At 41.7% G+C, this 16,101-nt stretch overlaps 1 protein-coding gene across 2 annotated transcripts in view; it reads right to left on the bottom strand.

Annotated features, from left to right (window-relative positions):
• Nucleotides 1-11,666: 11,666 nt before the first annotated feature.
• The window catches only part of grm5b (glutamate receptor, metabotropic 5b), a 62,663-nt gene continuing 58,228 nt past the window's right edge, over nucleotides 11,667-16,101 (bottom strand). For both annotated transcript variants that reach the window (XM_069688977.1, XM_069688986.1), the window contains exon 18: nucleotides 11,667-15,889. In XM_069688977.1, the coding sequence (XP_069545078.1) occupies nucleotides 14,824-15,889 (1,066 nt within the window). In that variant the 3' untranslated portion in view covers nucleotides 11,667-14,823. The remainder of the gene's footprint in view (nucleotides 15,890-16,101) is intronic.

Raw genomic sequence — 16,101 nt, 5'->3', positions numbered from 1 at the left:
CACCGCAGTTAAAACATCAACAGGGCCTGTGATGCCTTGTGTGATGAGCCAGAAAGACTAAATGACATCTCGTTATAGGAGCTTGCAGCGAGTGGAGCGGCAGCGAATTGTCCTCGACACAGAGAGGCTCAGAGATCACCCGAGGTGATTTGAGGTCACTCCTGGAGGTGCCATTTATGACCGTGCATTGATCAACAAAAGTGACTTTTTCCATCAATTTGTATAAGAAAATAATATGTTTTCTTTTTCCTATTTTCTTCATTTGATTCAGTTGTTTAGCTCTTGTTTGCCACTTTGTTGTGGGCGTAATGTTATATTCTAACAATCCCTGTGGGGAAATTTTCTTTTCACTTGACTCCGGCGAGATAAGGTCAGAGAGTCAGCTTGCCGGTTCATATGTTTATGTGCAGGTTTCACCCGTTTCCTGATAGGTCTGTATAGTCAAACGGGTTAAAGAGCTTATTTTAGCTGGCGGGCATTTAAGGGAAGTGCTGGAAGCTTTGATCACCATAGTAACCATGACACAGACTGACTCATCTCCTTGACAGACCATAATAAGCACTCATCTGAAGAAGGGAATGAAGAGGTATTAGTCACGCAGTCTCATTAGTGCCATTACACTGTGTTTGTGTGGAAGTGTGTGTGTGTGTGTGTGTGTGTGTGTGTGTGTGTGTGTGTGTGTGTGTGTGTGTGTGTGTGTGTGTGTGTGTGTGTGTGTGTGTGTGTGTGTGTGTGTGTGTGAGCGTTAGTGTGGGCACATGTGTATGTCACTGCATTTATGTGACTATGTGTGTACATATAAGTGTGTATATGAGTATGTATGCAGTAATGCAAATAGAAGGAGCAGAGAGACGGAGAGACGGAGGGACGATGCTACGAATGTTAACAGCCTGAACCCACTGAGCTCCCTCTAAGAGTGACTCACTGAAAGTCGTGTTTCAATCTTGATATTGTTCTCGCTTCCACTGGCAGGAAATTAAAAACTCAAGTGATTTTCAGCTCTGCTTTATTGGCAGCCACAGATCTGCTCCCTGCTAGCTTGGTGTCCGCTCTCCCTCCATCACATTTCTTCCTCTTCTACGTCTTTTGGTTTCCCTACTCTCCTCTCAGTCTGTCGTCTCCTCGCTGTTGCTCTCCATACTTCCTGCATGTGTTATTTCATTTCTTTTGCATGCCTCTCCGACACACACATACACACTCACAAGTTAGGGGTCTGCGACATATGCGACAAGGGAACCTACATGTACTTTCTTGTTAAACTGCTTTATTTTTGGCCGTGAAATGTCAAAGACATTTAATTATTTAATGGTTAATCAACTAGCCTGTAAAATGTAGCCTGCATGCAGTTACTCGTGAGTGTGTGCATTTACAGGTGCGCAATTTTTATGAGCAGAGACCTCCCTCCATCTGTATTACCTTCTTTGTATCCACTGCACAGTTCCTCACTCCCTGCTAAACTCTTTTGAAATCCCGATCAGCCCTGTATTTTGTAGAAGTTAGTATATTTATACAAATACAAGCTGTGGAGGAAATACTGAAATTTAGGTGTACACACAACGATGGTAATTTATAGAACTGTTTGCTCCAGTCGTCAGTTAAAACTGGTTGAGACATGTTAGAAGTCGGTAAATATCTGATGAGATGTGACTTAATTCCCCTCATTTAACATCCTCTTTGAAAGCCATTCGATTTCTCATGTTAGTATTGTTCTAGTTCCACTTGATGGGAGCTTTACGATAATTTGAGCAGCTAGGAAGGTTTTACCGGATCATGTCTAACAACATCTCTTGGCAGCATTACTTCCCTTTTCTGCTTTGTCTGTGCTTTGTTACCCACACCGATCGGTCAGTAAAAGGACGCAAGAGCATTATTTCATTCAGTTGGAGGTGTAGGCGGAGCCTCTCCATCACAGAGTGGGGTTGGCCACTTGAGCTCCCTTGGTGTTAATGTTACATCCTTCACATTTAAATTAAGTCCTCTGTAGTTGCTCCATGGTCAGTTACCTCAGCCATTATGCATACACCTACACACAAAGCAGCGAGCGGTGTGGAGTGAACCGTTTTCACCGTCTTGGTACATATGTTTATGCCCACACATATATGCTGTGCATATCCACACAGAAAATATATGTCTACGCGCGCACACACACACGCACGCACGCACGCACGCACGCACGCACACACACACACACACACACACACACACACGCACACGCACACACACACACACAAAGCCTGACACTCACTGTTAACCGCATGCTGTCATGACACTCCCCTGCCCACACAGATTTTATATACCAGACCCTTCTGACTACACTGAACCCACAATATGCGATTTACATACTGAAAACTCTGATTACAGGAAATGTATGCTGGAGGAGTTGGCTGTAGGTCACTCACTGTGGTACCTGGTTTTATTCTCTTGATTCCTTATTTTAATGTAAAAAAAAAAAATGGCATTAATTTTTAAAGTAATGCCAAAAGTCAATTTGACCCTTTTACATTCTGAGTGTTGCGTCAGTATTCTCTGCAAAGAGTCAAACACATTTCCAGTGGGTTGTCCCCCGTCACCAATCCTGTTTGTGATTTTCATGGAGAAAATCTCCAGGTGCTGCTGGCGGGAGGAGTGCGCCTGATCTGGGGGGGTTTTGAGTATTTCTGGGTCTTATCAATGGGTAAGGCTAGGAATAAGCGTGAGGCTGACAGGCGGATCGCTGCAGCATTGACTGTAAAACAGCCACTGTGCCTAATTGTTTTGATGAAGAGGAGCTGAGGTGTAGGGTGAAGCTTTCGATTTATTAGTCAACCTATGTTCTGACACTCACCCAGTTTATGAGCTTTGGGTAGTGACCAAAAGACTGAGATCGCCGATACGAGTGGCTGAAATGAGCTTTCTCTGCAGGGTGTCTGGGAGATCTTAACTGCTGCTCCTTTGTGTTGAAAAGAGCCATTTGAGGTGGCAACTGAATATAATGCCTTCTGGGCGCCTTCCATTGGAGGCTTTCTAGGCACATCCAACTGGTGGGAGACCCGAGGACAGACCAAGTACACGCTGGAGGGGTTATACAAATAATAATGTGAAAATGCTGCCTCTCATCTGAAGAGAGTGATTATTGATGTGATTGATTGATTGTGATGTTCCCAGGTTTTCAAGCCTGGGATGTAGAGTCGACTGCGGTTGTCTTTGAGCACTAAATCAATACGTATTTATCTGGAGACAAACACACACAAGAGACTATTGAAGACAATATTGATGCAATCATGATACTTGAATAAACCCATCAATGACTGAGCAGAGCACATGAATGTGTTTGTGAACATATTACATGTGTCTCTGCCCAAATTGCCTCCTTTGTAACAAACCTGCTGGTTTTTATTTATATATTTTTTTTACATTCATGCCATTTGCTTATTGCCTTTTCATCCTTTCCATTTACTTCAATAGTGGGCCATTTGCAACAATTGGAGGATTTCATTTTCAAGAGAGCAATTTCTGTAGTGAGAGGCGAAGAGAGAAATAAGGAAAAGGAATGTGAAGAGGAGTGACAGAGGGAATGAAAAGAGGTTGAATTGGGCAGGTCTGGTGGAGATTGATACAGAGAATGAAAGATGGCAGGGTAATTTCATTGTCTTGACCCGTATGACTTCAGTTAAATGAACGAAATGTTTTCGGGGGCTGATTCATAACGGAGACGTGTCACTCTGCCGTGCAGGCCAACATGTGACACTGAAGGATATTGAGGGGGAAGCAAATATCGCAGAAGCTGTCAAGGTGCTGTCAAGCAGCTTTCACTAACTGGGTTCAACACGCAGGGCCAGACACTCACAGGCTGCTCAGTTCATTCATTGTGGGCGAGAAAACTGGGACATTGTCCAACCACTGTATGTAATATCAGCAAAGTAGACTGGAAACAGAGGTGTAAAAAACCTTTCTTTCTCAAGAGCTGAGCCATAACGATGGTCTGTTTCATTTCTACAAATTTATTTATGACGCTGTGGTAAAATACTAGATCCCATGAAAGCAGTGCTTTGAACACTTGGAATTCACCAAGAGCCGAGGCTGCCTGAGCCACATGTAACAAGGTGTGAGGCAGTGATCCAACAACACTGCTCCATTTCCCCTCACATTTCAAAATGAAAACCTCATTGCAAGGAACTTATTTGCGTTTTTTTGTGTACGACATAAGGTCAGGGACAACTGTGGCCCTCTGGAACCGAATACACTGTGACTGAAAGCAGAAACACCTGTTATTAGAACGATATTAACAGAAAAGACACTGTCTTGTGGGTTGATTGTTTCATGGCTGATACCCGATACGCTTAATAAGGTCAGAATCTACACTGATACCAATCATATCGCCTCAATGCATCTTTAATAACAGGAGTATTATTCTGTATCCATTTATTGTAAATTTGTCGCCCAGTAGTTTATATTGCTGCATTTTTGCTGTGTGAAGTCAAAAGCACAAGAGGGAAGAGTGTTTTGTTCATTCTTTTTACAATTTAAAAAAATATGCTTCCACCAACCAATCAAGTTGTAGTTCACATCCACATCTGTTGAGACTCATATATGTAGTGAAAAGTTTAAATAAAGCTCAGTGATATGGCACAAAGTGACGGTAGACAATGCTTCAAGTATGGATGTTGCTGCAAACAAGCTATAATTGCTAAAATGTGGATTCACACCAGCAACCTATCAGCACAGGAGATCTATACAATCAGCACAGTTTGAAGGTGGACGCCCAAGATTAGTGTAGCCCTAACAGAGAACATTAAAGGAAATCTCATCATAAAACCATCATTTTCAAAAGGGAATCAGAGATTCAAACTGACAGCAAGACAGTGAAAAAAACAAAACAAAGGACAGAAATGCAGCATTTAAAACTTTTTGGAGGAGGAACGAAGCATCTGATATAAATGTGAAATATTGTCACAATCTCCCTTTCTGTTCTTGAGTTGAATAATGGCGATATGAATTATATATTTAGGATATAAAATGTCACAGTTAGACATTTTTGTGAAATGTTGTCATAATTAGCGAATTCATTCTTGAGTTATGGCTACAAGTGTGTTCTGTGAGGTCACATTGACCTTGACCTTTGACCAACGACATCCAATCAGTTCATCCCGGTGTGAATGTTTGTAACAAATTTGAATAAATCCCCTCCAGGCCTTACTGAGATATTTTGTTCACAATATTGACATGAAAGAAGTACATATGGACGAATGGGCAGACATGTGGAGGACCAGAACTGCAAAAATAAGAAATTAATTGAGAAAAAAAGTAAAGAGCATTTCTTGTTCAATTGGGATCCAAAATTTTTATTTTAGATCAAAGCAGATTAAAAGTTTGTTGTCACTGTAAATTTCACGTCACCTGCATTTTACCCGGTCTGACTTTGGCAGAGCATCCCAAAAAAGTTGTGTTTTCTGAAAATGATATGCTCATTTAGAATTTGATGCCAGCAACATGTCTGAAAAAGTTGGGATAGGGGCATGTTTACTGGGGCACTGTGTTGCATCACCTCTTCTTTGAACAACACTGTAAACGTTTGGTAACTGAGGAGACCCGTTGTTCATTAATTCCAAAAAGAATTTCACATTTTGATGTTTCAGACCTCAGGACAGTTTTCCACTTCACGACCTCGAGTTGTGCTGCTGATTACAGCATGATCATTGCACAGGTGTGCCTTGTGCTGGTCACAATAAAAAAAAAAAAGTGGAGTTTAATCATGTAACACAATGCCACAGATGTTACAAGTTGTGAGAGAGCCTGCACTTGGCATGCTGACTGCATTGGATGTTCATTTCACAACCGTAAGCCTTCATCAGAGAATGTGGATGTACATCTAACCGGCCTCACAACCACAGACCGCGCATAAACACGCTAACCCAGGACCACTACATCCAGTGGCTTCACCTGCAAGATGTTCTGAGACCAGAATCCCGGACAGCTGATGCAACAGCTGGTTTTCACGACCAAAAAATGTCTGTACAAACTGTCAGAAACCGTCTCAGAGAAGCTCTGACTGCAGTTCGTCAACGTAATCGCCTTGAGTGGGCAAATGCTCATGGCCCATGTTGCGAAGGATCTGTAAACAATTCCTGGAAGCTGAAAGCATTACAGTTCCTGCATGTCCTGCATACACATGTTTTAACACCTGCTAATATGCAGCAACTCCACACAGCCATTGAAGAGGAGTGGGCCGCAATCGATCACCTGATCAACTCTATGTGAAGGAGATGTGTCACACAGCAGACACTGGATTTCCATAAATGAAGATAAAAAAGCTGAAGCAATAAAAAAAAGATGAAGATAAAACTGCACATTTTAGAGTGCCCTTTTATTGTGACCAGTCCAAGGTGCAATAATCATAGTTGAATCTGCATCTTGATGTGCCACATTAAAATACTCCCGTATTTTAACTCAAGAAAAATGGGAGCACAAACAAGTGTTGTATTTATATTTTTGTTGAGTTTCTAAAAAAAATTGACAAAAAAAAACACTGAAAGACAAGCAGGTCCATTATATATTTTTTTAATAACAATTTCAATTATGATTCAAAGGTACTTTGTAGTACACTTACACAATGATTATCAATGGCAAAAATGAAAAAAAAAAGAAAACCCTGTTTTGTTTTTTGTTTTTTCCCTCATTATATTCCATCTCCTGTCCGACTCCACAGCACTGCTGCATGATGGTCACGCTGTCAAGAATACTTATGTTACATTCCACTGAAAAAAACAACAACCCACATGTCATCATGATTCTGAACTGCAAGTTAAAAAGTGCTCTGTGACTTTTTTTCTACTTCAAGTGGGCTACTGTTGTCTTTCCTTGGTGCCCAGCAGATGAGCGTTTGACTGCAGTGAGTCAAACTATCCACCTGTGGACCACGGAAATCCACCTGTTAATACCAAAGTACTGTGGCAGCAGAGTGTTTGTACTGAGAGGAGACACGCTTAAAAAAGACTGAATCTATATGTTCCCTTGCCCAATACAGTTACAAAATCACAGAGTAACCTTTCAGGTATGTGCATGAGCAGCGATCTACAGCGACTTCATGATCATCTTACATCTGATGCTCACCGTTCTTCCTTTTGCACAGGCTTCTGGAGGCTAATCTGCATTTCTTGCCTTTCATCTCATCTTTGTTCATCAGCTCTTCCCATTTATCACACTTGGGAGAGAAGTAAGGATGAGATCCAAGGACAGAGGAAGTAGCACAATGTGGTATTTGTCACATGGGAGAAACAGGGCAACAAAATATGCATTCTGAAAACACTGTTCACCGACAATATGAACATATTTTTTTTAGGTGTTTATGGATTTGTTGAATTATAGTAAAGATAACTAAATTGATTTGTCGGCTAATTCTTTAATTGTACAGTGTTAGATGTGCTACAAAACAGCAGAAAACACGTCCACTTTGGATTTTTCTTTAAAACTTTGCTCCTGGCTCTTCTAAAAAGCTCCTTTATCCTAATTTGCTAGTGTCATCTGTTAAATAAAAACACTGTTGTTTCATTAAAAATACAAGAAGCCTATTACTAACACTCCCACTCTCCCGTGCTCTTTCCTTTTCCCAGTGGCCACAGATCAGCCCAGAGAAGGCCTTTCATGAGGGTAACTGCAGGCCAATTTGAAAGCTGTGATAAAGATTCATTAATTGGGAGATGAGAGGAACTCTGTTTTGGCCTAATCCTCCAAAAAGCCTGTGAACAAGGTTCCAGTGTCAGCAACAAACAGACTGGGAATCCAGTCCCACAAACCTTTGTGGTTGTCTGAGGCTAGTCTAAAACAAATCTCTGGGCATGATCAGTAATAAAATGTCAACTAATATAACCTTTGTCTGCATGTACAAACGCCTCACCTCATCAAACCCCTGCTAAAAAGCCACTTAGAAACATACTATATTTTCCAAACAGCTAGAGCCATATATTCTCATATTGGACACTTTACAAAGCTGAGTGAAAATATTGTTAGATAATCAAATATTCAAATATAAAACCTTCTTCCTTCACACCAATATATAGCATTAAATTACATTCAACAGTTCAGAACATCAGGAAAAAGCAACAACAAAACAGCAAAGCTTTTAAATAATAAAAAAAGTCATGGTAATAAAAAGTAATTCACTACCAATCAAATGTCCCTGTGGAAGGATAAACACAACCACATTTCCTTTAGAAGACAGCTGATTTAAGCCATCTTTAAAACATTTATAAGATATTGGTACTGTTAAACAGCTTCTAAAAAAGATATGTAAATCAAAATTTTCACGACAGAAGCTCCTGCACATGTAATGGCTGTTTAGTCACATTTTTGTAGTGTTTATCCACCCTTGCTCAAAAATGTAGAAGCACTTAAAATAAAAAAGATGGGAGAAAGTTGGCACCCGAGTGGAGGAGCTTATGTTAATAACAGTGTGATGAAACACAATCGGAGTCTGGGGATACGCTGCAATTTAAGCCTGACTTTACTTTTTTAAACAAATAAGTAGTATACATTTATAATAAATTTTCATTTCAGTTATAGTCATTTTCTGGAGAGAATAAATACTTCTAGATGATTATAGAAAAAAAATATATTAAACAATTTTACAGTCACAGTATAGGGGAACTCCACTTGCATTTAATTGCGTTTATGGAAACGCATCATAATTTTCTTTTTATCAAAATGAAGCCCAAAGTAGCCGCTCCAGTGAGCTCGGCTAAATTAAGGTTTCGATAAAACTAGGGTTGTAAAGAAACTGGAACACAACACAGGGCCTTCCTTAATTTATATGCAGATGAGCTACCTTTATCGAGAATGAGGGAAATTTGTGAAAACACAAAACGTGTACATTTGCTTACAAAATGTCACGACTAATGAAGTCAGCAATTAAACAAGATAAAGTCTTGATTATCTCAAGTACGAATGTAAACATCACTTCTATAGGCAACATTCATCTCCTACTTACGTCGCTAACACTCTACTGTTAAACACTCTGCAATAGAATCTCATCAGAAGCTAAAGTCGGGGTATTAATGAGGATTTTGCTTGTGTTTGTGTCCACAGCGGCGATCCAACAAGATGATTTCAGTATGAGGAGTACAAAAAGGAAATACCAGGAAATCATCCACACACCTTCACGCCCTGCAAGCATACCTCTGTGCCACATGGTGCAATATAACACTTAAATTCTCTTTAGACAAAGATGGGAGAAGTACTAAGTATATTTTACTAATCATCAAGACACAATACTGGAAATCCTGCCACTTGCTGCTCTGCACATGAAACAATAATGCCCTAAAAACAACGCAAACCTGCTCAAATCCTGAAGCCAGATAAGTAAATAATACACAACCTCCCCCCTTATTTTGAATTATTATAATACACAAACTAACTTGCTATTATGCAGTTTCTCTTCCTCTCTCCTCTACAGTACACAAACCAAGCTGACAACCGAACGGCCATTGACTCTACTGGCTGAGCAAACAATCACATATTAAAACACATGCTCGCTATAAAAAGCAACATTCAAATCAGCAGCTTCAAACAAACGTACAAAAATACTGTCGATGATTTTTAGGACGTCTAGTTGTCACCATCAAGGCCTTGAGTTTCATTAAACTTACTGCAGCAAAAAGTGGATTCATCCCCACACACACACACACACACACACACACACACACACACACACACACACACACACACACACACACACACACACACACACACCCCTCCAAGAATTCAACATTCAGGAATGTGATATGCTTCTTGTTATGTTGTATACAGCACAGCTTAAAGTCTAAATGCCTCTAGTTGAACCTGAAAATGCAGCCTGTTCTATAAAATAGACTTTTAATTGAGTTGGTCAGTTTAGACATAACTGGTTCAGTCATTTATAGAGAAAGAATTTATCACTTTCAGTATTGTCCCAAAATGATTAATATCAGTTCCTTTATATAGGCTACTGCTTCTTAAAACATAAATCAACCAAACTCTTAAATAAACCATCATTACCAATGAGGCATTTACTTATTTCAGTTTTTTCGCTGCCTTGCAGAAAGCGGACACAGGGCATCATTGATCTCAACATCAAAGTACACCAAGTCCCAAACTACACCTCCCTTCTGTTTGCATCTTGTGATTAATTTCATTTTTGTTAAAAGTTAAGAAAGAATTTGTGAGGTCAACCAAATTGCTCATCACTTTCCATTATTTATAATAATTTCATGTGATAGTCTGTGATTGTGGATTTACAAAACAAACGCCCAGCCATATGTCTAAGTGGGGTTTACACAGTAAACATGGTTATATATATATATATTTTTTTTGGTATCAAACTGAAAAACAAATAATCTGGCCAAGGTCTATCACACACAGCACTCCCAGATAAAATGTATAGTCCTTTCTTGCTGCCACTACGGCACCAAAAACACCCGAAATGTGATGGCAGCAGGCGAACATACATGTAACTCTGAACCAAAGTTAAAAGGTTGAAAAATAAAAAAGAGGGACCCTTTCATAGCCAGTGGACTTTTATATTTGTATACGAAACATATCAAATCAATGACCTTGTGTCTTTTGTTGCCCCCGATCAGCAGATGAGCACCTCGGGATTAAAAGTATTTTTGAACACAGATTATCAGTCTAATTCTTTAGAGTGCATTTATGATTATAAGTCAGCCAACACCCCCCCCCCCCCCCCCCCCCCCCCCCCCCCCCCCCCCCCCCCCCCCCCCCCCCCCCCCCCCCCCCCCCCCCCCCCCCCCCCCCCCCCCCCCCCCCCCCCCCCCCCCCCCCCCCCCCCCCCCCCCCCCCCCCCCCCCCCCCCCCCCCCCCCCCCCCCCCCCCCCCCCCCCCCCCCCCCCCCCCCCCCCCCCCCCCCCCCCCCCCCCCCCACATCATCAAGAGATATTCGCAGTGACCAAAACATTTTACTAAAACATCATCATCACAATTTCCTGTCGTTTCGTGATTATCACAATGTACTCATGCAACCTGTATTTTAGAGGATATTTGATATCGATTAGATGTAAATGCAATATGATTTCACACAAAGAGAGTAAGACAGCAATAGATGCAAGCACTCATCCTGTCTTTTTCTGCAGAGGCAGCACACAACTGTCGAGCTTCACCCAGGGGGCTGATAACAGCCAGCTGACGTGCTGAAGCAAGCTCCTCGTTACTCTCGCAGCATGTCGGAAACACTGTCAGTGACAGCAGCACATGAAGCCCCTTGATCCCCATTTGGGATTAAGAGGTTTATTCTCTTGCTTTGTGCTGCATGGACGTACCACATTGAGGACACGACAACAGGATTTCATCTTGATTAGCCCGCGTAACACGAAAAGCAGCAAATAATAAAAGCAAAACAACAAATAATGGCATACATAACTCCTCTCCTCAACTATCTAACACTGCAGCTATGTCACCAGTAGATCGGACTTACTAAATGTTCAGATTAGAGACTGAACCAGAAATACACAGTGAGAAAAGTGGAACTTCAACCCCAAAGTAAGTGACAAGATAACGATGCAAAAATAGGGAATCACACCTTTGTAACTAGAAATCACTAAATATCTCCCTTTCATTAAATATAGATTTGGACAAAATGCAAAGAAACATGTCAACTTATCCACCATCATCCTAGTTGAATTGTCTTCAGTTAAAAATAATTTTTAGGATTTAAAAAAAAAAACAGATGCGCACCATATATACGTATGAATGATATTGCTTTTACACTGGAAAATGTGGAATATTTATATAGAAAATATCCAAAACAATAGAAACAGTTTAACATTTAATTTTTTTCTTTTTTTATATGAAACCACGTATCTACCCACAACCTAGTGGGCGAGACCCTCCCTCACCCCTTTGGCACAGTAATCATATTAATATTATCATTATTATATTGTTGAATTACAAGACAATTTGAATAGGAATGGTCACTCACACATTCAGAGTAGTAACACAGTTTCTGTAGTCGTAACACATATTGGTACTGTATGTTATAACATAGCTCAAAAACATCTTTTTTTTCTTCTTTCTTTTTTTTTTTTTTTACCTTTGTTGATATGTAAATAAATGTACTTTTATCTGAAACAAAACAGAACTGTCTTTGCATGCCCTTATTATTTACAGAATCACTTTGTCTGAGTTTGTTCTTGCTGGCTACTGTAGAGCACAAATACTAAACTCAAGAGGAGAAATTGGACTGTGGACCTGCATCAGCAGACCAATGCACACGCTGCAGAAAGGATGGACATCATGATGGGCAACAATACACAGGCAACAATTTGAAGCAACTGGTTTTTGTTGTGATACCAACTCTCCAATTACCTTTAATGTGCTAACATGTATAGCAGATAACATAATAAAAATGCTTTTGCGCATCTCAATCTTGAGACTATATATTTTTGTGTTTGCTCTTTGCTTTGCTGAGAGTTTTCCTCTGTGAAGGGAGCTGACACAAAGCCAAGGCCCTATTTCTCAAAAGCATTTTAGTGAATGCAATCATCGGCACATTTTATCTCTCGGTACAACTCGGAGCGCTCGAGTGTTGGCACATAGAAGTACATTCCATTCAAAGGCATACCCATATCGTAAATAGCCAAATGTAATATTTTACGTTTTTTAAATTCTATTCACCCTCAATGACAAATATTTATCAATATCTGACAGCTAATTCTCCCTTTAAACCAACCCCCGTCTCCTACAAAGAGCATTTATATATACTACTGCTGCCAAACACCTTTGAGAGAAACTGTCATTATGGATTCGATTATGTTTACTCACACATTTTTCCCCAATCCAGAAAGCATAACACAAATCCAGACCTCATTTTAAAGCAATGAGATTATATATTGGCAATTTGCTGATTTGCTTTCTTGCTGAGAGTATTGATAACACTAATGCCCGTCCAACCAATAAGAAGTTACCAACCAGCATAAAGACTTGAAACAAAAGGAACAATGAACCTAGCGGTGTCCAAAATCTGCCCGCCAGCAAATCTACAACTCAGAAATTGAAATGTTAAAATGTCAAAAAGTCTCCTTGAAGTTTTATAGTGGGTTATGTGCCAGACTTTTTGTTTGGACATGATGTCCTGAAGTATTGTCATAACCATGAGGTTGCCAGGCAACATTCAGACATTTCATATATTACCTGACAGAAATGAGAGTGGTATCGATTGCCTTGTCTACCTGTCAACAAGACAGCAAATTTACCAAAATAAAGATGTTTTTTTTCTTTAAGTCAATATAACTGGAAGTCTGGGTAATTTTCATGTCTGTATTTTTTCTGGTTCTGCTTCACTAACATTTTGACTGGCTGTTCTGGATGTCAGTCATCATCTGCCGTCTACTAGGGTGGTCTCGTGAGACGAACAGTAATCGGGCGTCAATATAAAATAAACTCCTCAAAAAAAGGTTTACTTAATGCTCAATTTAAAATTTTCCATTGACATGTTTGGTTGTTTTGGCCTGCTTTTTCTAAAAAAAAAAAAAACAGAGGAGGACTCTGAAAAAAACTTTTAGCAACTATGCAACAGATGACTCTCATAGAGGCTGAGGAAGAGGCTCTCTGAGCTTCAATTCAGTTTGTGTCCACTAAAATCAGAGATGACTTTTAATTAATTAATCCCATTTAAATCACTGTCTTGATGTCCTGCTGACACATTGCACAAAGAAAATGTCATGACTGGGATCCAGCTAAGCCTTACAAAATGCAGTTAAATGTCACACGCTAACAATGGCCCGTCTGTCAATAATCCACCTGAACAAGATTTGAATGACTAAGATGTTCATGGTTCCTGGTCTTGTCAATCCCTCCTCTCCCTCTTTCTCGAGTCACAGACAGAAAGCTACAAAAGGTTTGGTCCCAACTGCTTTAGGAATCATGTAGAAAATATACATTCAAACTTCTGAAGAAAACAAACACTGAAACACTGGCAGGGTAAAAGAAAAGCTGCGAGAGAGAGAGAGAGAGAGAGAGAGAGGGACTGAGGACCAGAAAGCTGTGTGGTGGGAGCAGATGGAAGAGCGGATTAAACAAAAAAGATGCTTTTGTCAGAAAGCTCTTCAGAGTAACATCCTGTCATAGTTTGTTAAACACTGTTAACGCAATGCACTTTTGTCAGAAGCATGTTGGATTTCATCGAAGAAAAATCCATCACCTCTCATGTATTTACAGTGTTTTCCCTTACATTGTGTCTGTATGGGTGTGCTCACACTTGTTTATAAGTGTGTGTGTGTCTATTAGCAAAGATACTGTGTGTGCCCTTGATAGCCTCTGTGTAGTTCTTGCAGGCTGGAGGAGTCTTATCTCATCAACAGCTTTTTGCTATCGTGTTGCCGTCACCTCTAATTAACTAAGATACTGCAAAAAAGACACTCATGCACACTAGTGTGCACACACAATCACACTCACATTCACAATCTCTAATTAGTTAATAGCCGAGTTACCTTAAGGCCACTACCCACACCTAAATGATACACACTGTAACTTCAGACCTTCAGGAATGATTTCTGGCCTTACTGACGCCACGACACCTCAAAGTTATGGTGGCCATGTTTCCAGTTTTCAAACCTCATTTGTGAGAGACAGCAAGAAAACACAACATTGGCAAGCTTCTCCTACTCTCATCTCACCGCAATTATGTAAACACAAACACAGTTTGGTGTCTTCACCAACCAGCCCTCCATGAATACTTCACTTCAGGTCTTTGTTCCACACAGAGATGAATGGTTTCCTGTCCTCGTTTCTCTTCATGACCAGCGTTGTTTCTGAGTGCTCCTCTTCATTTCTGCATTTTCCTAACTTAACATCTCCGCCTCACAGTGAGGACGAACTCTGGCTGTAGTTTCTGAGTGTCAGTGTGCTGAACAAAGGGGGGGAGGGGGGAGGATGGGAGGGGGCCGGGGGGAGATACAGACCTGTCTCTGAGACAGGTGAGCCACTGCTGGATGCCAGAGAGTCACGGAAAGGTGACGGAGGAGTCAAAGCAATTAGCTCCTCTTCCAACTCCACCCTCCTCAGCGGGGAGTCGGTGAGGCAGGTGACCAGGCCTCCTCGCATGGGGGAGAGAGACGGGGAGGTCTGGGAGTGAGGGGGTGGCAGGGGGTAAGGCGAATGAGGGATGGGGTGAGTGAGACAGCCCCCCTGGCTGGACTCGACAGGGGGCAGGGGCTGGACATCAGCGTAGGTGGTGAGGGTCGGGGGCATCTGGAGATCATGGGGTAACAGATAGGGGTCGGCGGGGTGGGGAGAGGGAGGCGTGTGTTTGTGCGTGTGTGTCGGAGAGGGCGAAAGCATCATGCTGTTGAGCTCGGTGATGTTGGCGGTGAAGCGGTTAACCACACAGCTGATCTGATCCATCAGTGAACTCTGGCCACGTACTGGCTGATCGTCCACGGCGACCAAACGACAGTCACTCCCAGCTACAACGGAGCCACTGCTGGGGGGTCCACAACTGCTGCCGCTGCCGCTGCCGCCGCTGCAAATGCTGCTCTGGTACTTTGGAATACCGGCCATCTGAGGCTCCTCCCCGAAACCAATTCCTATTCTCTGGCTGACAGTGCTGATCGGGGAAGGCGTCTGCGGCCGGTACGTGATAGAGTAGCACTCCTCTGCTTCCGAGAGCTCGTACAGCGTCTTGTCGGTGCCGGTGTCAGGATGGGTGGGCAGGGAGGACATGGAGGGGAGGGAGGGCAGAGGGACGTGTGGGGGCAGGTCTGCCCCACCGCAGTACCGCTCCTCAGAGGTTTTGGAGAAGGGCTTGATCACAGCAGTCTGGTTGTTCTCCTTCTTCTTGATGTGGAAGGACAGCCGCTGCCACAGGTGGTTGCCACGTGAACTGCTGCGCTCTGTCTGCGCCCAAGACACTGATTTACCGTTGGAGCTGCAGAACAGTAAGGAAGGAAAGACAAGGAAGGGGGTGGTGGGGGTTAGACTGTGGAGGTAGATTTACCCACTTTCTTTGTCAGTTTGATGTTGAATTTTTTCAGTTTAGATACAGCAGAAAGGGAATCAAGAGATTGGTTGTTTTGTCGTGTCTCGATCCAGACTTTTTATGGAAAGAAAAAGAGAACTGAACAATAGACTAAAAATTTA

Source organism: Brachyistius frenatus, unplaced genomic scaffold (assembly GCF_029030835.1).
Source record: "Brachyistius frenatus isolate BFR_SWC_R1_liver_20210118 unplaced genomic scaffold, ASM2903083v1 Contig_1, whole genome shotgun sequence".
NCBI lineage: Eukaryota > Metazoa > Chordata > Actinopteri > Embiotocidae > Brachyistius > Brachyistius frenatus.
Note: the sequence above shows the minus strand (reverse complement) of the source record. Positions and strands in the feature narration are given on the sequence as shown.